This window comes from Leptodactylus fuscus, chromosome 1, assembly GCF_031893055.1.
Source record: "Leptodactylus fuscus isolate aLepFus1 chromosome 1, aLepFus1.hap2, whole genome shotgun sequence".
NCBI classification, from domain to species: domain Eukaryota; kingdom Metazoa; phylum Chordata; class Amphibia; order Anura; family Leptodactylidae; genus Leptodactylus; species Leptodactylus fuscus.
The window spans coordinates 127,976,156-127,999,208 of record NC_134265.1 but is presented as its reverse complement, the minus strand read 5'-3'; the positions used below and the strand labels follow the sequence as shown (position 1 = coordinate 127,999,208).

The 23,053-nt window shown below is 41.9% G+C and overlaps 1 protein-coding gene across 1 annotated transcript; it reads right to left on the bottom strand.

Annotated features, from left to right (window-relative positions):
• Positions 1-7,932: 7,932 nt before the first annotated feature.
• On the bottom strand, positions 7,933-13,352 carry SLC39A2 (solute carrier family 39 member 2). The gene is made up of 3 exons (XM_075263081.1): positions 13,238-13,352; positions 12,454-12,572; positions 7,933-8,619 (listed from the first exon to the last, which is right to left on the bottom strand). Exons 1-3 carry the CDS (start codon positions 13,350-13,352, stop codon positions 7,933-7,935), a joined length of 921 nt encoding a protein of 306 aa, XP_075119182.1.
• Positions 13,353-23,053: the final 9,701 nt, after the last annotated feature.

The window sequence follows — 23,053 nt, the reverse complement described above, 5'->3', positions numbered from 1 at the left end:
CGGCAGCGGCGAAGTGAGGAGCTGACACAGGTCAGCTCCTCGCTTCAGCCGCATATGTGTCAGCGAGACAGGCGGCAGCGGCGAAGCGAGGAGCTGACCTGTGTCAGCTCCTCGCTTCAGCCGCGTATGTGCTCAACTCAGATCTGCGTCCTCTGGACGCAGATCTGAGTTGAAACAGGACATACAATGTCTTGTACTTTTCAGACCCCAGAGTATAATAATCGGAGACCCTGGGGAAAAAAACATAAAAAACTACTGTTACTTACCTGTCCCCTGGCTCCTACGTGGTCTTCTCCGCTGCCTTCTGCGCTGCTGTCCTTGTTTAATGACGTCGGACGTCACATGACGCAGGCTGGGTTCATGTGACGTCAGAGACGTCAGGAAGGAGGCCTGGCAGGATCGTGGAGAGGTAAGTAACATGTTTTTTATGTTTCTTACCTCTCCCGGTCCACCAATCATTATACTCGGGGGTCCGAAAAGACCCCCGAATATAATGATAGCAGTGGTATAATGTCCCGGGCCCTGTGGCAGCTGCCTCCGCTGCTATGGCGGTAGTTACGCCACTGTGCTGAGGGCTAGATAGGTATTAGCTTCTAGTAGGTGGGAAAAATGGAAGAAAAGCAACAGCTCTTTTCAGAGCTATATACTGCAGGGAGAGGAGTCGAGCTTTCCACAGAGTGTCCCCCCAAAACAGGGATAAAGAGCAATTAGGTCCGGCTATATACGCACAACCCAGCTTTCCACTGTGTGTCCCCCCAAACACCTAACAGGGATACAGAGCAATTAGGTCCAGCTATATATGCTCAACCCAGCTTTCCACTGGATGTCCCCCCAAACACCTAACAGGGATACAGAGCAATTCAGCTATATACGCTCAACCCAGCTTTGCAGGCGGTGTCCCCTCAAAACCTAACAGGGATACAGAGCAATTCATTCCAGCTATATACGCTCAACCCAGCTTTGCAGGCGGTGTCCCCCCAAAACAGGGATACAGAGCAATTAGTTCCGGCTATATATGCTCAACCCAGCTTTACAGGCAGTGTCCCCCCCATATACCTAACAGGGATACAGAGTATTAAGTCCGGCTATATACGCTCAACCCAGCTTTTCAGGCAGTGTCCCCCAAAACACCTAACAGGGATTCAGAGCATTAAGTCCAGCTATATGCGCTCAACCCAGCTTTCCTTGGTGTATAGATCATAAAAAAGCACTTTACTGTACATCTAAAAATGCGTAAAGCTAGCGCAAAGGGACGGGGACGAGGACAGGGACGAGGACGGAGGCGTAGAAATGTAGATAGGGAGCAAGGTTGCAATCAACCAACAGCGTCTACCATGCCTACTGCTCTGCAGCAGCAAGCATTGCGCTTCCCCACAGTCCCCGGCTTGATGGCCACATTAAGTAGGCTGCAGGGTACATCCCTAACCAGGCCCAAGCACCAGGAAGAGGTGTTACAATGGCTGGCAGACAATGCTTCCAGCACATTCTCCACCAGCCAGTCAGCCTCTACCTCAACTCCTCCTCCTACCCAACAGGCCCAATCTTCCCAGCAACCTAATCCCACCTTTCCAACCTCCCAGGAGCTGTTTTCGGGTCTATTCACTGTCCCTCTCTCTGTCCCACCACGTCCCGATTCACCGGAGGTACCAGATGAGTTTCTGTGTCCTGATGCCCAAACACTGGAGCATCCGCCATCTCCTGTTGTTGTTGTTGACCAGCAATCGGCCCTCAGTGATGACGATGACGAGACCCAGTTGCCATCAGGGCAGCCTGTTGCCATGGTCGGTGTGCAGGAGGAGGAGGAGCAAAGAGAGGAATTGGAAGAGGAGGTGGTGGACGATGAGGACACTGACCCGACCTGGACAGGGGGGATGTCAAGCGGGGAAAGCAGTGTAGATGTGCAGGGAAGTGCAGCACCAAAGAGGGTGGCTAGAGGCAGAGGCATGTACAGAGGCAGAGGACAGCTGCTTCATGAAAGCCAGGCCACAGCCAGCAGGGTCCAAAATGTTCCCTATTCTAGCCAGCCTAGAAAAACTCCCACATCGAGGCCACGGTCTTCGGTGGTATGGAAATTTTTTAATGTATGTGCGGAGGACAAATATAGTGCGGTTTGCACAATTTGCAACTTGAAACTGAGTAGGGGCTCTGAAAAGAGCAACCTTACAACAACTGCCATGCGCCGTCATTTGGAATGAAAGCACTGGGCTCAGTGGGAGAGAGCAAATGCAGGACAATCGTCGTCCGGCGTTGCCGCCACTGCCTCTACCACTGTTGCCAGTCCAGACCAGTTGCAGTCCAGACCAGCAGCCAGGACACCTCTACATCTGCCTCCGCCACTTTGGAGACTTCTCCCTCATCCTCCCCTTTTCCTGCCTCAGCTCCTTCTCCTGCCTCAGCTCCTTCTCCTGCACCATCATGCGCCTCTTCTCAGCAACCCATCATCTCCCAGACGTTTGAGCGCAGGCAAAAATACAGCGCTACCCACCCCCATGCACAAGGCATAAACGCGCACATGTCCAAACTCCTAGCCCAGGAAATGTTGCCATTATGGCTTGTGGAAACTCAGGCCTTCTGTGACAAGATGACAAGTGCAGCACCTCGCTATGCCATCCCTAGCCATCACTACTTCTCCCGCTGTGCCGTCCCCGCCTTGCACCAGCATGTTTCACGCAACATCGAGCAGGTCCTAAGTTCCTCCCTTTGCACAAAGGTCCACTTGACCACCGACACGTGGATAAGTGCATGTGGACAGGGACGCTACATTTCACTGACGGCACACTGGGTGAATGTAGTTGAGGCTGGGACCCGGTCACAAACTGGGGCGGTGTACCTCATTTCTCCTCCCAACATTCCTGGCAGGGGCTCTGAACCACCACTCTCCTCCTCCTCTGCCGCCGCCTCCGCCATCACATCGACCCCAGCTACCTGCTGGAAATGCTGCAGCACTGGCGTGGGGAGACGTCAGCAGGCCGTGCTGAAGCTCATCAACTTGGGGGACAGACAGCACACTGCCTCCGAGGTGTGGGATTCCCTCCTTGATGAGACGTGAACATAGTTTTCGCCGCTGCACCTGGGCCCAGGCATGGTTGTGTGTGATAACGGTCGGAACCTGGTAGCGGCTCTGGAGCTTGCCAACCTCCAACACGTTCCATGCCTGGCCCACGTTTTCAAGCCGCTGCTAGCCTCTGAAGCCTCCAGCAACGCCTCCATCTGCCAGAGTCTCAATTCACCCTGATTACTCCAAACTCTGCTGGTTAGAGTCTCAATCCACCCGGATTCCACCAAACTCTACTGGTTAGAATCTCAATCCACCCTGATTCCCCCAAACTCTGCTGGTTAGAGTCTCAATCCACCCAGATTCCACCAAACTCTGCTGGTTAGATTCTCAATCCACCCTGATTCCCCCAAACTCTGCTGGTTAGAGTCTCAATCCATCCGGATTCCCCCAAACTCTGCTGGTTAGAGGCTCACTCCAAGGGCCAAAAACACTGCTGTTTAATGGCTCAGCTCACTCCAAGGGCTAAAAACACTGCCGGTGCAAGGCTCTACTCACTCCAAGGACCAAAAACACTGCTTGTGCAAGGCTGAACTAAGTTAAAGGGCCTAAAACTCTGCTGGTAAAAGGATGCCTAAAACTCTGCTGGTAAAAGGCTGAAGTCACCTAAAGGGCCTGAATCTCTGCTGATAGCTTAGCTTAAGGGCCTCTAACTTAATTTGGAAGGGCTCACGTTAAGGGCCAGAAAAGTGAATTTTGGAAGGTCTTACCACATCACACACACACACACACACACACACACACACACACATCCACAATGACAGTTAAAGGGGCTCTATCAGCAAAATCATGCTGCTAGAGCCCCACATATGCGTGCATAGCCTTTAAAAAGGCTATTCAGGCATCGGTAATGTTATATTAAACTACCCCCCCGTTTTAAAAAAATAACCTAAAAAAGAATGTGCTCTACTTACGGATCGTGCACGCTGGGCGGGCATTCAAGGTGTGTCTTCATCTTCATCCCCGCCTCTTCTTCCTCCGATGTCCTCCGGTCCCGTCTTCTTCCAGCACTCGCTCGCGGACACTGATATGAAAAAACAGCCTGGGCGCATGCGCAGTAGCATGCGGCTTCTACTACGGCTACTGCGCATGCGCCCCGGCTATCACTGTCCGTTCGCGAGCACTGGAGGAAGACGGGACCGGAGGACATCGGAGGAAGAAGAGGCGGGGATGAAGATGAAGACACACCCTGAATGCCCGCCCAGGGTGCACGTTCGTTAAGTAGAGCACATTCTTTTTTAGGTTATTATTTTAAAACGGTTGGGTAGTTTAATATAACTTTTACAGTGCCTGAATAGCCTTTTTAAAGGCTATGCACGCATATGTGGGGCTCTAGCAGCATGATTAGAGCCCCTTTAAGGGTGGGAACTGTTGGATTTAAATAAAAGGCTGCAGAGCCTGCAATTCAGGGTAGATCCGGGGAGAGAGGGGAAGTGCCTGGGTCTGTCCTGATACTGTGAGTCTTGTAAAGACTGTGCTGCAATTTTTGTTGATTTGTGTGGCTGATAGTAAGCTACATGTACAGTTAGTACTTCTTGTCTAGTGATTGCTCAGATGAGCAGGGTTTTGTTTCACATTATTGTTGCCTGAAGTTAAGGTAGTATTTATTTTGCTCCTTTTGTGCCTGACATGAGGGTTTATTTATTTTGCCCTTTGTTTTTGTTTTGTTTTGGGGGTTTTTAAATAAACCTGATTGCTACAGTTTTTGTGTCCCTGTCTCTTTCTGGTTGGGTCCACACCATTGCTGCTACTGGGCTACCTTCCCCACACGCTTTTATGCATGTTTTCGCATCACATTCTGTGGTGTCTGCACCCCTGTTGTTATCATTATTATTTAAATTATTATTATTAGTAGTATTATTATGCACAAGTGGCATTTTTCCATGTGTGTCTAGTGTTAAAAATGAAAAACGTGGTAATTTTGGATATTTTATTTATTTCACTTTCTTACATGAAAAAAAAAATGTTTTTTACATGTCGGTTAACAGACAGTAAATTGTGAAAGCTACTTCAATATACAGTACTTTATAATATGTTCTGATCACAAATTGCTTATGCTGCTCAGTAAACAATTTTAGGCTTAAAACTAACTCCACATGAAACCTATAAAGCTCTATTGGCTGCTCTTCAGGGGTGGGATGTAGTTCATTCTCCCTGGTTCTGCCAATCCAGTTATTAAAAATTCATAATAGGAGCCCTGACGTGGTTTTGATGCTGGTAGATCAGAAGCCATAGGCTTCCTGGTCTACCACTTTCAACTTGCAGGACACAGGCCTATTAGGCCTGCAACCTACAAGCTGCTGGAAGGATGAATACAGTTCTTACATCTCCTCTTCCTGGCCTCAGACACGCTACACACGTCAAAGCAGATCAACCGCAGCACAGAAAGAGAAGGATCAGGGAGCAGAGAGGTAAGCACTGAGCTAATACTCATCTTTGTATGGGAAACGTATGGGAAACTTATGGGAAACCAGCCAATGTATGGTCAAATGTTGGGGACCACTGAGGCAGTGATAAGGGCCATTGATGGTTTTGATTGTCATGTAAGAACTATATACTTACAGTGGGGCAAAAAAGTATTTAGTCAGTCACCAATAGTGCAAGTTCCACCACTTAAAAAGATGAGAGGCGTCTGTAATTTACATCATAGGTAGACCTCAACTATGAGAGACAAAATGAGAAAACAAATCCAGAAAATCACATTGTCTGATTTTGTAAGAATTTATTTGCAAATTATGGTGGAAAATAAGTATTTGGTCAGTAACAAAATTTCATCTCAATACTTTGTTATATATTCTTTGTTGGCAATGACAGAGGTCAAACGTTTTCTGTAAGTCTTCACAAGGTTGGCACACACTGTTGTTGGTATGTTGGCCCATTCCTCCATGCAGATCTCCTCTAGAGCAGTGATGTTTTGGGGCTGTCGCTTGGCAACACGGACTTTCAACTCCCTCCAAAGGTTTTCTATAGGGTTGAGATCTGGAGACTGGCTAGGCCACTCCAGGACCTTGAAATGCTTCTTACAAAGCCACTCCTTTGTTGCCCTGGCGGTGTGCTTTGGATCATTGTCATGTTGAAAGACCCAGCCACGTTTCATCTTCAATGCCCTTGCTGATGGAAGGAGGTTTGCACTCAAAATCTCACGATACATGGCCTCATTCATTCTTTCATGTATCCGGATCAGTCGTCCTGGCCCCTTTGCAGAGAAACAGCCCCAAAGCATGATGTTTCCACCCCCATGCTTTACAGTAGGTATGGTGTTTGATGGATGCAACTCAGTATTCTTTTTCCTCCAAACACGAAAAGTTGTGTTTCTACCAAACAGTTCCAGTTTGGTTTCATCAGACCATAGGACATCCTCCCAATACTCTTCTGGATCATCCAAATGCTCTCTAGCAAACTTCAGACGGGCCCGGACATGTACTGGCTTAAGCAGTGGGACACGTCTGGCACTGCAGGATCTGAGTCCCTGGCGGCGTAGTGTGTTACTGATGGTAGGCTTTGTTACATTGGTCCCAGCTCTCTGCAGTTCATTCACTAGGTCCCCCTGCGTGGTTCTGGGATTTTTGCTCACCGTTCTTGTGATCATTTTGACCCCACGGGGTGAGATTTTGCGTGGAGCCCCAGATCGAGGGAGATTATCAGTGGTCTTGTATGTCTTCCATTTTCTAATTATTGCTCCCACAGTTGATTTCTTCAATCCAAGCTGGTTGCCTATTGCAGATTCAGTCTTCCCAGCCTGGTGCAGGGCTACAATTTTGTTTCTGGTGTCCTTTGACAGCTCTTTGGTCTTCACCATAGTGGAGTTTGGAGTCTGACTGTTTGAGGGTGTGCACAGGTGTCTTTTTATACTGATAACAAGTTTAAACAGGTGCCATTACTACAGGTAATGAGTGGAGGAAAGAGGAGACTCTTAAAGAAGAAGTTATAGGTCTGTGAGAGCCAGAAATCTTGATTGTTTGTAGGTGACCAAATACTTATTTTCCACCATAATTTGAAAAAAAATTCTTACAAAATCAGACAATGTGATTTTCTGGATTTGTTTTCTCATTTTGTCTCTCATAGTTGAGGTCTACCTATGATGTAAATTACAGACGCCTCTCATCTTTTTAAGTGGTGGAACTTGCACTATTGGTGACTGACTAAATACTTTTTTGCCCCACTGTATAGGCGGACACTGCTTTAACCACGTACAATGTTACACAATTTTCAGTGCCCGCAGTTCATTGGTAGAAAATGGTAACAACCACATGTCCCCTATGTCTCTGGATTAAACACACATTAAACACACATCCAGCAGCATGTGATGTAAGTACATCTTCCTTGTATGTGCTCCCCTTTACAATCCCTATGTAAGGCACTTGCAGTCAGAAAGTATCTTAAACAGTACCAATGCCTTTCAGCTTCTAGAAGCAGATATAGTGTCTGGATGGAGAAGAGGAGACTCAGAATGGCTGTGAACATAGAGAGGAGGAGAGGCTCAGGGTGTGTGGATGTAGAGAAGGGCTATAGGAAGACAAAAAAAAGCAGTGGCTGAAAATGAAGACCATGGTCATGGCAGAACTGATTGATGCATTGTCTATGTATAAAGTAAGAATTTCTCGCTTGTCATTTGAAGTCACAGAAATATTTTTATGCAAAAGACCTCTTTAAACCTACATTTTGAAGATTTGATGGGAGATATACTATAACACAGTCTATTTCTTAATAGTTTATCTATAGTACATCCTGAGGGCAATGTCTGACACATGGATTGAGGGACATCTAATTTGAACTAATAGTTAGACACTGTACTCTTTAATAAGGTGTATTATTTATATTTTAGGTGGTATCCACTGATCTGCTTGTATAATATATGTGGCAGTCAAGCAAGACTCTCAGGCCCAAATAGCTATTACTGCCATTATGGTAAAACCAATAACAATTAACAAAAGCCTAAGAAGTGGCCTTTTTCCTGAATTCAGCTCTGATGGAAGAATCTCTAGAAAGGTAACATACACAAATGTTCCAGATGCAATGCCTTCTAGGATAGCCTGCACTAGAGTTACAACACTGCTCTTTTTCAATGTAACAATAATGCCAATTGTAATACCAATGGGAGACATCAATGAGAAGATCACTATGTAAATTGCCATCCAAAATGGTGTGGTCATGCTCTGGATAAGTTTTAATGAAAGGCTGAAAACGATGATGCCCTTGTGGATGAGAACAGCAATTGCTATTTGAAGAGCATTGGAATATTCTGACTGAAGACCAATAGCTAAACCCTCAAACACTGAATGAATGGAAAGGGAACAAAATAGGATCAAGGAGCGGAAAGAAGAAAGAGAATACATATTAGGATGGACATGATTATGTGGATCCTCAGGTGGTAATGTCATCTCATTTGGAAGTTCGTTTTTTTCCGAGAAATTAGACTCAGGGGATGTTGGAGTAGATGGCAGTGGAACTCCATCTTGATGTGTCTTCTGAGAACACATGGATATTTGCAGAACTATACGTTCAATGAAGAGGACAAAGAAGAAGCCAAAGGACAAGATTAGTTCTCCCATAGGATAATTAATCTGTGAAAAGGAAACAATTTGCATATTTAAATTACATCATTTTGTACTCAGAATTTATATGGTACACATGTAACTCACATTCAAAACATTTAGGATACCATTCAGATGACCAAAAATTATTCAATTTTTTGCCATTTACTGTTCATTCACATCTGGAAAACTATTTCTCATTACACCCCTCGAAATGTAAAGATTGAGAGTCTTCAGTAGTTGATACCCTTTTTAATGGCTAACAAAAAATGATGACAGATTGCAAACTTTCGAGACTACTCAGATCTTTTCATCAGGCTGGTATAACACAATATCTGAAGGCAAGCACATTTATACAGGAATAGAGTGTTTGGTGCGCAATTGATGGAAAGCAGTACAAGCAAATAAACAGATAAGTCCAAAAAATATGTCAGTTCACAGGAAGGGTCTCTGAGTTTTATGATTCCTTTGATTAGTGATGTGGTGTCTAGTTGTTGTAAGGGTAAGTTCACACGGAGTAAAATGGAGTGTATTTTGGAGTGTAATTTTACACGTGTAAAAAAATTTACGCGTGTATTTTGGAGCGTTTTTTTACACGTGGCGTTTATGGAGCGTGTTTTGGAGCATTTACACGTGTAGAAAAACACGCTTCCGTAAACGCTCCAAAAACGCTCCGTAAACGCCACATGTAAAAAAAATGCTCCAAAATACGCACATAAATTTTTTACACGTGTAAAATTACACTCCAAAATACACTCCATTTTACTCCATGTGAACTTACCCTAAAAGGACATAAAACCATGTGACTGGACACACATGTCTATCTTTTTTGCTTCTGAAATTTCCTCATAAAACCAGAATCTTCATGTCATTGATGATATTATGGTTTTGATTGCAGAAGTGTTTTCGCACAGGGAGGTTCATTCTCTGCTCTATAATCGTGTGACAGTGTGAGTTCATCCTCCTCCTAAGTGTCTGTCCTCTCTTCCCTACCGGAGTGCACAGTCGAAGCTCATTAGCATATGAATAAAAAACAACTTATTCAAACACTACTGAAGCAATTTACATACAAAAGGTAGGTGTGAAATAGCCTTTCTAAAGGCTATGCAAGGATGTGCTTATCTAAAAATGACTTTTCCCAATGATAGAGCCCCTTTAATGGCTCTTTGCATTCACTCACAGGAGTCTGGAGCTATATTTCACTTTCTCTGATATCTCTGATGGTAACAAGGAATATGAAAAGAACTTCTTTACATTACATAGACTCATAGGAAACATCTTTTGCAACATACTGTATTGAATTGTACTTTGTTACTGAAATAATTTTAGTCTCAAGTAACAATGATTTCAATTTACAATGGTCATCACGAAACCAATCAAGATTGTAACATGAGGGGCCACTATAGAAGATAGAAATCTGTGATACTGGTATGGGGTTATACTGACATATGGTTAACATATTGTCTCTGTAGAGATGTGCAGGCTATTTGCTGACATGCAAATTTATACAGAGATATAATAGATACATGCCAGTGTATATATTGTATTTCATGTGGATTTAGGCTGTAACTTCCAATCAATATAAGATAAGTAATATAGACCTCTCCTTGGAGAAGCAATTATGCGTAGGGGCAATACACTGCTTTCATGGCCCACTGGGTCAATGTTTTGAGCATCAGCAGCCACAGTTCATAAACACAGGAAGGCCAGGTGATACGGTAGTACTGACGCTAGGTTCACACCTGCGTTCTTCTTTCCGTTCTGTGCTTTCCATCTTCTGCATGCCAGAAGACGGAAAGCACAGACCGGGTCCGGCCGTGAGCGGCGGTGAGCGTTTTATGCTCTCCGCCGCGAAACCGGATTTTTTGATCCGGACACAGAGTACTGCATGTCCGACTCTGTGTCCAGATTATAAAACCCGGTTTCGTGGCGGAGAGCATAAAACGCTCACCGCCGCTCACGGCCGGACATCTCTCTCACCCATTCAAATGAATGGGTGAGAAAGAGCCCTGCAGGTTTCCGTCTCCTGTCTCTGTTTTAGGCAGGAAACGGAAACCTGGAGAACGGAGTTCACAACGCTGATGTGAACGAGCCCTGACACTACCAGTGGATGCAGACCCAGTTTCTACACCAGGTGGGACCCATCCACCTCTTTCAGCTCCTACTCACTGAACCATTTCCTTCTCCCTATTTCACCAGTGCAAGCCATTGCTTCCACTTCCCGTCCCCTGTAAGGTGAAGCACATGTTGCTTGGCACAGCGGCTGGAATATCAGTTTTAGCAGCAGAAGGAGGTGAATGAATACTGCATGCAGCAAACCTCAGGGACAATGTGTTATTTTGAAATCCTGCATTGGAGCCTCATAGAAGTGTGCCACTTCTGAATCCCTTTAAAAAAGGACCTTTCACCTCCTCTACCAATTGAAGTTCTAAGCATTTCTTAATGGCCACCACTCCACTCATTCCATGGCAGTTGAAATTTTGTCTCTAGGCTCCCCTGTTCCTGAGCAACAAGCTCAGTTAGTTTGGTGTCTGATGAGCTATTTCATCTCTGTAATGTCAGAAGGGCGGTGTCAGGCAGTGGTGTGTGATTCAGAGCTCCAGTCAAAGGCAGCCAAAGTTAAATATCAGAATCACAACCCTTGTCCTCTTCTGCCTGCAACCAGCCTTCTGACAGTATAGAGTCTAATTAGCATATGAAGCAACAAAACTAACTGTATTGATTGCTTGGGAATGGTGAGGGCTAGAGAAAAACATCATAACTCCCAAATAACCATAAAAGACTATTTGGAAATCATTAAATAATTGCCACTTTCAAAAGCAGGGTTGATCCCTTCAAGCTCATCCTAAAAATACAGGCTTCTTCAGGCACTCTGATAAAAAAATTTCATCTAACAGTTCTGTGCTTATTCTTCCAATACTAACCCTTCACTGTTCAGCCAGCCCTATTATAACATAACGGTATCCCTTAATGGAATCAATATAAGCCCCAACTCACACTTCAAAAAAACCTGCCTCAAACAGCTCCAATCCAAAATACAATAATGGAATAGCATTTTTATTTTTTTCCATTCCACTTCACATTATTTTTCTCAAAAAGTTTCTCAGTATCTTGTATTAAACAGTAAATAGTAACAGAAAAACTATACATACCCCACAATGTTGCCAACTCATCCTACAAAAATAAGCTCTGACATTTTTATTTTTCAAAAGAAAAATAAAAAATTATCGTTCTTGGAAGGTAAGGATGAAAAATACAAAGCAAATGAAAACTGGCTGTGATACCAAGGTATGACCTTAATAAATATAAAATAATCTCTGGTCATTAATATGTGTATGTTCTAAACTTGCCCTTCCTAAATTTGCTTTATAAGAAAATCTCTATACCTTGATGACTATTCCCAGTGTATAGAAGTTTAATAAGGTAGTCAATTGTAAATCTTTTATACTTTAGACAGTGTACACATATTTGGCAAAACTATGCATGTGATACTAAGGGCTAGTTTACACGGGGTCGGTGGTGCGGATTCTGGCACGGGGAGTGAAGCGGGGTCAAATGAATGGGCCGACACCGAAGGCTGCTGCCGCCAGGTTCAGCGAGCCACGGCTTCCACCTGAAGAAAGGGGAGCTCGCTTCTTTTTTCCGCTATCGGCATGTCACCGATAGCGGAAAAAAGAACTCTAGCGGTCTCCATAGACCACCATTGTATGGAGGCGGATTTTGAGGCGAAATCCGCTGTCAAAATCTGCCTCCTTGCCCCCCGTGTGAACTAGCCCTTAGAGAATTAATTTTTAGGTACATATTAGAGAGATTACATTAGTGTTTTAGAATTTATGAATGATAGAATGATATTCTTATACTTACATATGAGAGTTCTGTAGCAATATTTGTAAGTGCGTCTGACACAACATGAAGCAAGCAGGCGCCCAAGAAGATGCCAGCGGCAAATGAACTGATCAAGCAAATAATAAATTCATAGGTACCTATAAGAATAATGAGTTAAGTAAGTAACAGAGCTAACAATAATATTCTTGAACATAATGACTATAGTGCTGCCTGATCTCAATGTGGCATTGTTCTGCTATTACATTAGTAGGAGCCTTCGAGAACCAAGTTTTGTTGCTTCCTCATATAATAATTGACAGGCTATGATGTATCTTTACCATAGACATTCATAGTGTTTAGAGATGAGCGAACACTGTTCGGGTCAGCCGTTCCGAACAGCACGCTCCCATAGAAATTAATGGAAGCACCTGGCACGGCGACCGGTCGCCGGCAAAGTGTACGTGCCAGGTGCTTCCATTCATTTCTATGGGAGTGTGCTGTTCAGAACGACTAATCTGAACAGTGTTCGCTCATCTCTAGTAGCAAAGGCATACCAGTGTAATTTTCACTGTGTAATAGTCAATAGTAATGGCATTCTTAATACTGTTCCATAGTAGTAATGCTAGAAAAGTGTCATCTCTAGTTATTTCCATTCCTGTCTTCTGGAGGCCACCTGGTGGGCCACTGACTACATGGCCCATCAAGATCTTCATTTTAACATTTCTTAACACCTGAAAGCTATATTGAGCACCTCATTTTCAGAGAATACATTATATATTTATCATTTGTATGCTTTAGTTCATAAATAAATTTAAGTCTTTACCTGTTATCTTTCTTTTCATATACCAATTAAGAAACAAAGGTGCAAACCCGAAAACCAAAGTCAGGAACAAAAGGGCCACCAGACATCCAACTTTTACACTCAGAAGCTGATCCATGATGCCACTAGGTATGCTCTTAAATCATGTATTGTTGTATCTTCTAAAAAGCTTTTCAATTAATAGGTCACCCGATTTTCGTCACACTTTTTCTGCCCCCACTTGTTGCACATAAAACCATTCACTTCATAATTTGTGGTTTTCCATTTTCCACTTCTCCGCTTTCTTTTTTGATCTTCAATGTTCTGTCCCAGTATGTTATCCTTAATCTGTAATTTCCTTTCCTTCTCCTCTTCCTCCTCTCCCCTCTTGTCCAATGCTTTGCAGTACTCTTAATTCTTTAAATACGATTACCAAGTCTACCACTCCTTCTGTCATTCTCTAGACAGGTGACCAGTCTTTCACATTTTCCCAATATTCTGTGACTCATTTGCGGTCTTGGAAAACTAGTGAATGCCAAGTAGTGGCTCCAGTGTCAATATTCTTTGTTTGCTGAAGTCATTATTATATACTCATTGAGGACAAGTTGGCCTTTCTTTGCTTCTGAGAAAGATAGATAAGAAGCAAAACGGCACATATATGGTCAAAGGTACAGTGAAAAGCTTTAATCATTTTTCTATCTGTTATTTCTTTTCTTATAATCTATGTAATATAAGACATTTTGCAGACAGAACGAAGTATGACATCGAGTGTGTGTGTGTGTGTGTGTGTGTGTGTGTGTGTGTGTATATATATATATATATATATATATATATATATATATATATATATGGAGCTGGCTCAGTGATAGCAGCAGCGAACCCAGACAGTCAGAGACAGACACACAAAAATCTGGTATAAACAGGTTTTACCCTGTAAGTTTATTTTCAAAAACTGGCAGAAACAAAAACAGGCCTTAACTTTAGGCAAAAACAATAAAACAAAACCTGCTCACTTGAGCTGCTAACTAAACACAGGAACACTGACTATACATGTGGCTTGCTCCAGCCACACAAAAAAATCCTAAACAAAACAGAGGCTGTGTTCACACAGGACTCTCACCAGAGGTCAGGTTGTTATGACAGGACCCGGCACCTCCTCTCTCCCCCAGGAACTGCCCAGGACTGAGGTCTTAACAGGGTTTTATAGGATCTTGATGAGCCCTAGCTCCCACCTGTGCATGAACTCCTTCTTACAGCAGGGCAAGAAGTGGTTAATCACACAGGTGAGGTTTTGATACATCCCTGTGTTAACCTCACATGCCACATATACATGAGGAATCTGGGGGAAATATAGCGCCCTTCTAGAACTTTCCCTGTCACCATCTCAAAATATAAATCTAAATATATATATATATATATATATATATATATATATATATATATATATATATACACACACACACACCTTACATATACCGTACATGAGAACATGTTACAGTGTTCTCAGTAAATACAATAGATAATTTCAGCCAGTAAACAGTGAAATTACTGGTATATGACCTAGACAGAGTTTAAATGGATTCTACCATTAGATTCCCTTTTTTAACTAAGTACACGTCAGTATTGCCTTAAGAAAGGCTATTCTTCTCTTACCTTTATTATTCTAATCCGCACCGCTGTTCCTGAGAAATATCTTCTTTCTTCCTTATGTAAATGAGTTTTCAGACAGCACAGGGGGCGTTCCCCTGCACTCAAACAGCACAGGGGGCGTACCCTGTGCTGTCCAAAAACTCTCCAGAGACGCCTCAATCTTCCTCTCTGGACTGTCTATTCTCCCGTGTCACCGTTGCATCTTTATCCAAAAGCACCAACTGCACAGTCAGTGCTTTTTGATAAAGATGCGATGGTGAGGAGGAAGAAGAGGCAGAAAATAAGATGGAGGCATCGCTGGAACGTTTTCAAGAAGCACAGGAGATGCTCTCTGTGCTGTTTGAGTGAAGGGGAACGCCCCATGTGCTGTCTGAAAACTCATTTACATAAGGAAGAAAGAAGATATTTCTCAGGAACAGCGGTGCGGATTAGAATAAAAAAGGTAAGAGAAGAATAGCCTTTCTGTAACATCTTTGCCCGTCTGGGCTTTGGCGTCATCATCTGGCCGCATGCTGCGGCACAAGAAGCGTGTTCGGCTGTGATTTCTTTCCTTGGGTTCTTCTTGCATTGTCTGAACACTGTCCTATTCTTTCACCTTGGTAATTGATTTTCCACCACACCCATCTCCTTCAACTTCATTTCCCTCTGCTCCTCTAATAGTTAATTTCAGTCTTGCCCTGTGATTGACGGCCTATCCGCCTATCATCTCCGGGGCGGGTTTTTCCTCCCTAATTATTCTAGGCTCACATTCACATTGGTGCTTGCTATTGCCTTGTGCATACTTGCTTTTTTCTGTCGCTGTTATTACTTGTATTCTAATCCTTGACCTCTGGCTTTCCCTACTGACTATTCTTTTGGACTTCGATTTGGCACTGCATTGCTCGACTGTTTCCTGACCCTTGGCTAGCTGACCTCCCTTTGTTGTTGTTCGTCTTGTCTGCGTTTTGTGTATCACATATATAGGAAGGGATCGTCTTCGAGTTGCCGCCTATTACGAAGGGTAGGGCCTGGGAATAGAAAGGGACAGTGGGGGGCTTCAGCTTAGGGCTCACTGTCTCTTGTGCCCTGCCCCAGGGTTTCCAGCAGCTACTGGGGAATTGCTGTCCTAGCAATTCCATAACACTTTCTTAAGGCAATTCCGATGTGTACTTAGTTAAATAATGGATTCTAATGATAGAATCCCTTTAATGTGATGATGTCATATTAATTTTCTTTTTTTTTTAAGTAGGTATTGAGTCCCATATAGGGATCACAATGTACATTTTTTTCCTATCAGTATGTCTTTTGTAGAATGGGAGGAAATCCATGCAAACACGGGAAAAACATACAAACTCCTTGCAGATGTTGTTCCTGGCAGGATTCGAACCCAGGACTCCAGTGCTGCAAGGCTGCAGTGCTAACCACTGAGCCACTATATTGCCCCATTAATTTTCTATACTCACCTAGAAGAAGAATAGATTAATGTATTTTGTTAAGTTCCACTCTCCAGCTGATCAACTGAGCACCTCTTCATTGTTAACCCCTTCCCCCTGGAGCCAGTTTTTGACGTCCTGAGAGCTCGACTTTTCAAATCTGATATGTATCACTTCATGCAATAATAACTTTAGAACACTTTAGATCACCAAAGTGATTTTTTTTTGTGACACATTGTACTCTAAGTGGTATTTTTTTGTGTGATATGTTTGTGTTTAATTATGAAAAAATAAATTTGGTGGAAATTTGAAAAACATGCAATTTAAAAAGATCGAAATGATCTGATCACTTACCATTAGAGATGAGCGAACAGCACGCTCCCATAGAAATGAATGGACGTAGCGTCATGCGGGGGGTTAAGCGACCGGCCGCTGGCAAAGTGTACGTGCCAGCTGCTTCCATTCATTTCTATGGGAGCGTGCTGTTCGGAACGGCTGACCCGAACAGTGTTCGCTCATCTCTACTTACCATGTCACATTTGCAGAACCCCTGATGTATCAAAACATTGGGAAAAAAAACATTTTGGAAACAAGACCCCCCAAGGAATTTATGAAGGGGTATAGTAAGTGTTTTGACCCTACAAGGTTTTTACTAAATTTATTAAAATTGGGATATGAAAATGAAAAATTACTTTTTTGTGAAATGTTGCTTTAGTCCCAAATTTTTGTCCTCACAAAGGGTTAAAAGAGAGTAACCAATTAACCCTATAATCAGCATTTTCAAGCCATAACAATTTCACCGAATTCACTACCAATGGAATGTGAAAATAAAGTGTCGTATTAAGCCCAAATTTCACAAAAGGTTAGAAGAGAAAAGGCACACCACAGTTTGTCACACAACCTCTGAATATGGCAATACCGTATATGTTGTTATTTATGTATGAGATAGCCAAGATGATTGTCTAAGAAATGAGTCTCACATTTGAAACTGTAGTGGATGGTAAGATATGGAGCATGAAAGTTCACAACTTTGTCACCCTTTTATTTTTCAGTGTATACATACAGCAACATTGGTCACCCATAAAGTTCCATTGTGAGATAATCTATACTAGAGAAGTGTGAACCTTTGAAAATTTGTTTCATATCGAAAAAGTTTGTCATAAATCAGATCTGAAAACATATAATATGGCAGTCAGGGCTCCTAGGACTCTATCTAGCCCTCTACGGCAAATAGAGCCAAAGTTATGTCAAAGTGTCACTGACATGTATGTCTATGGTAAAATAGATTGTAAGCAGTGGATACAAACTGCTAGTTTAACCATATAATGCACTGACACTCACTTTTACACATTTAGCATTTAAAATGTTCAAATAATTAAGCTGTTTTGAGCAAAGGTGCTTGTGATTTTTTTTGTACACACGTGTTGTTGATATTGGAAAAAAAAACTAATGGTTTTATATACAAATTAGCTTGTTTCAGAGACTTTTAAGTGGTTTGTTATTTTGGAGAAAAAATTGTGGAGGGTGCTTCAAAAAGGGTTCAAAAGTGATGAAAAAGCGGTTGTTCAAAATAGAAGATGCCGGGTATTTAAAGATGTTGTTTTACACAGCAGACACTCGGTGCTAATGTCCATGATTGGTTCCTGCACTGATCGCAAGCATTAACCCCTCTGGCGCCTTGGTGAAAAAGCTGACTGAGGGGCTACTTTACCGGTGGTGTGTGGGCGCAGCCATTTTGCCGGAGTTTGCCGACACCCAGAGCAAGCTTCGGGGCCGGTGTCCCATTACTATGGACAGTTGACTACTGCAGAAGCTGCCAAGACCAGAAGTAGTGTTGCTGTTGTCAGCCACATTTTTATTGTTAGTATTACTACTTACACTGGTGAATAATTTGACAGTAGCACAAGTGTTTCCTTCTCCTACTTGAGCCTGTCCTGAGCCCTACTTTTTCCAGTCATTTTATTTCACTGCTTATGTAATAATGATTGGAGGCTGTAAATTTGACTTGTTTTGATTCTCTGTGAATTTGTTTGGTTTTTTTTTTGTTTGTTTTTTAACGAAAAAATGTATTTGAAGAAAATTAGTAAAGAAATTACATTTAGCCTTGAGAGGTTAACCTGGTCGGTATTAGATTATAAAACACATGCTTGGATTTTGCATTGATAATGACATTTTTTATATTAACAAAAAAGTTTGTTAGCAAAAAACACATGTTAAAAAAAATACATACCCAGAAGATGAGATTTAGTAATAAAAAGATGTCCTAGATTACACTAGAACATATTGAGTGATGGAAATGTCCATAGAGTGCTATAGAATATGTTGTGCTATATAAGCTGGAGAAAAAAATTAAATATACAACATTATGGCTCTGAATGTAAGGCATATTGGTTCTATATACAATTTTCATATAACGAAATAGATAGTATTTTTCTCAAATTCTTATCAAAATTCCTTTCTGGCTTTTGCTCTATGTGGGGTGTATTTATTTCCCTTTGCCCCCAGACCTGCCTGTGACCCTATTAAGTTCACACCATTGTTTGCCTATAATAATATATTGATTGCTGATATTGTGTCATGAGTCTGCAGATTATTTATTGGTTTATTTAGTCTTACACTAAGGTGGCAGTATTCATACCAGTTGACAATTGTGGAAGGGGTGTGTTGGAATTTGCAAACAATATCAATATGTTCTTATGTCCTAAGCATACATATGTATTGAACATTTGTCACATGTTGTACGTAATGGCCTTGTCTTATGCTCATTTCATCAAATCCCTTTAAACAATTGACGTGTATTTATTCAGTAAGAGTTTCAAAGTCTCCTTTATTCAATAATGAAAACAAAGTACAGTGGTCCCTCAAGTTACAATGGCCTCAGGATACAATATTTTCAACATACAACGGTCATTTATGGATCACCTGTAACTATAAAACAGATGCAATTTACATGGTTTACTGGGGGATGCAATAAATCAGAATGGTCATATCACTGGTAAAACACCTGGGTTCTTGAAGTGCAACATGATTGAAAGGCAGAAAAGTATGTATGGCAGTGGTGGTAGCTGTGGCAACATGAGTGGCAGTATAACATGCAATAATAAGATAGATCAGGCCGCAGGACATGTTTGGCTGAGTGGTGGTAGCTGGGCAACATGAGTGGTAGTACAGTAGATTATTGACAATGAAAGGGTAAACTGTCTTTTGTCTGTCAGACTCACACAGCACAAATATTCTTCCTCACTCCTATCTATGATTTATATTACTAATTTACCTAGAATTGATTAAATGTGACTAAGCTGAGTTTTAATTTTCCCACTTCTAAGAAACTTTACCTGCCCGGAATGCTTTGCTGCACTAAATGCTGTGTATTGCTTAAGAAAATGCAGTAATTGCTTCGGATCATGCAGTGATGAATCACACATCCATCCCTTTCTTCCATCATCAGTGATATGCCTCGCCTCGTATTCCTGCTTACAGCACATTATATACTGTGAATGACAGTAGTACTATAAGGTGTCCACCTACTGCTGGCTATAGGCTGAGAGGCTGTCAGATGAGATCACAGTGAATCCCAGACGTGAGTCTTCTGTATTTTCACTGTGCTATACATGTGTCGGCTATTGATCCGAAACAAATCCCTATTTATTTGGATTTGTTAATCAGTTCGGCCTTTACCACTCATGACCAGAAATATAGGTACTAAATCCATGGTAATGCAAACGAAGCTCCCAAGACTCTGAAGCGAAATTCAGACCTTGCCTGCAATCCCTAGCTTTCCCCCACCTACAATAAAAGTCTTGGGGTAAGAGACCACTGTGTACATATCTATCTATTTATCTGTCTGTCTTTCGATCCATTAAATATATATATACAGTCCTATGAAAAAGTTTGGGCACCCCTATTAATCTTAATCATTTTTTGTTCTAAATATTTTGGTGTTTGCAACAGCCATTTCAGTTTGATATATCTAATAACTGATGGACACAGTAATATTTCAGGATTGAAATGAGGTTTATTGTACTAACAGAAAATGTGCAATATGCATTAAACCAAAATTTGACCGGTGCAAAAGTATGGGCACCCTTATCATTTTATTGATTTGAATTCCCCTAACTACTTTTTACTGACTTACTGAAGCACAAAATTGGTTTTGTAACCTCAGTGAGCTTTGAACTTCATAGCCAGATGTATCCAATCATAAGAAAAGGTATTTAAGGTGGCCAATTGCAAGTTGATCTCCTATTTGAATCTCCTCTGAAGAGTGGCATCATGGGCTACTCAAAACAACTCTCAAATGATCTGAAAACAAAGATTGTTCAACATAGTTGTTCAGGGGAAGGATACAAAAAGTTGTCTCAGAGATTTAACCTGTCAGTTTCCACTGTGAGGAACATAGTAAGGAAATGGAAGACCACAGGGACAGTTCTTGTTAAGCCCAGAAGTGGCAGGCCAAGAAAAATATCAGAAAGGCAGAGAAGAAGAATGGTGAGAACAGTCAAGGACAATCCACAGACCACCTCCAAAGAGCTGCAGCATCATCTTGCTGCAGATGGTGTCACTGTGCATCGGTCAACTATACAGCGCACTTTGCACAAATAGAAGCTGTATGGGAGAGTGATGAGAAAGAAGCCGTTTCTGCACGTACGCCACAAATAGAGTTGCCTGAGGTATGAAAAAGCACATTTGGACAAGGCAGCTTCATTTTGGAAACAAAAATTGAGTTGTTTGGTTATAAAAAAAGGCGTTATGCATGGCGTCCAAAAAGAAACAGCATTCCAAGAAAAACACATGCTACCCACTGTAAAATTTGGTGGAGGTTCCATCATGCTTTGGGGCTGTGTGGCCAATGCCGGCATCGGGAATCTTGTTAAAGTTGAGAGTCGCATGGATTCCACTCAGTATCAGCAGATTCTTGAGAATAATGTTCAAGAATCAGTGACGAAGTTGAAGTTACGCCGGGGATGGATATTTCAGCAAGACAATGATCCAAAACACCGCTCCAAATCCTCAGGCATTCATGCAGAGGAACAATTACAATGTTCTGGAATGACCATCCCAGTCCCCAGACCTGAATATCATTGAACATCTGTGGGATGATTTGAAGCGGGCTGTCCATGCTCGGCGACCATCTAACTTAACTGAACTTGAATTGTTTGTCCAAAATACCTTTATCCAGGATCCAGGAACTGATTAAAAGCTACAGGAAGCGACTAGAGGCTGTTATCTTTGCAAAAGGAGGATCTACTAAATATTAATGTTACTTTTCTGTTGAGGTGCCCATACTTTTGCACCGGTCAAATTTTGGTTTAATGCATATTGCACATTTTCTGTTAGTACAATAAACCTCATTTCAATCCTGAAATATTACTGTGTCCATCAGTTATTAGATATATCAAACTGAAATGGCTGTTGCAAATACCAAAATATTTAGAACTAAAAATGATTAAGATTAATAGGGGTGCCCAAACTTTTTCATAGGACTGTATATATATATATATATATATATATATATATTTACAAACTGTGTAACCTGCTGCACTTTTCTGAAGTCCTGCGAGACTTCATTGTTCTCGCACATGTGCGGAATGTTTTTGGCATAATCCAAGATGGCGCAGGCGTCACATGAGGTAAGCATTTACAGGTTTCCACTGAGCTTCCTCGCTGGGAAATCTCATCCAGTAGAATCAACTACCTTAGCAGGATTCTGTGGGAAAATCAGCCAAGCTGAATTGCTACATAGTGAAGTAGCCATGCCCTCCTCCATAATCAACTGTATTACACAAGCTTCCTGGGGATGTGCCAGCCATATCCTTGCCAGCTCCCCCTGGCTGGACATTTATCCTCAGAGTGGGGGAGCTTGAAAAGGTAGATGAAGACGTATTGATAAAACAAAAGAGAGAGTAAGAAAGAGAGTCCTGCCTCTTCTAAAGTTTCAAGAGAAATAAAAAAATACTGAGGCTGAGTAGGGCGGGGTTCCTCTTATAGGAGGGCCTGAATTGTTTAATTAATGACTATTGCTCGTTAACCTGTCTCTTCTAATTGTATCTAGGGGGATAATATCCCGTGTGTGTGTACTGCCGACAGACGAACAGGAAATTTCCAATTCCTCTTCCAGACATTCTTGGCTTTGGCTAAAAAAACCACAACAAAATCTGCAACCAAAAAAGCTGCATTTCCACCGGGGATTTAGCCAAAGGAAGATTATATAGTGTTTTGATTGAACAGATTTTTTTCATATAAAACCCCCCATTAAAATCCACTTTTTTTCTGCCTGCCAAATTCTTAGATGTGAACATACTCTATAGATAGTAGCCATTTTTATGAAAAATATAAAAATGTCACTGTTTATTTAGCATTAATCTCTTATAAATAAGTATGAAACATTTGATTGTACTTTCCGTGATTTTACCTTCACATGAAAGCAAGTGTTTAGTGCAGATATCTTGCCCTGCCTCTCATATTCATATATACCAGGAATAGCTAAATAAAGGCTTATCAGTTTATAGATTGGTTTGTTGAGTTTGTGGGTAGAATATATTGTAATTTTCATTACAGTTACATTCTGTCAATACATACAGTAGATTGCATCAGTACATGGATATCTGTTCAAATCTACAATATATTACAGTTAATATAAATAAGGAACACCCTTAACCCCATTACTGAATCTTGTTTGCTGTCTCCGTGTGATAAATACTTGACAATAATCTTTTATAAAATTTGTAATGATTTACTCCTTGGTGAGAAGGAAATCAACACTTGAAATATTGAATAA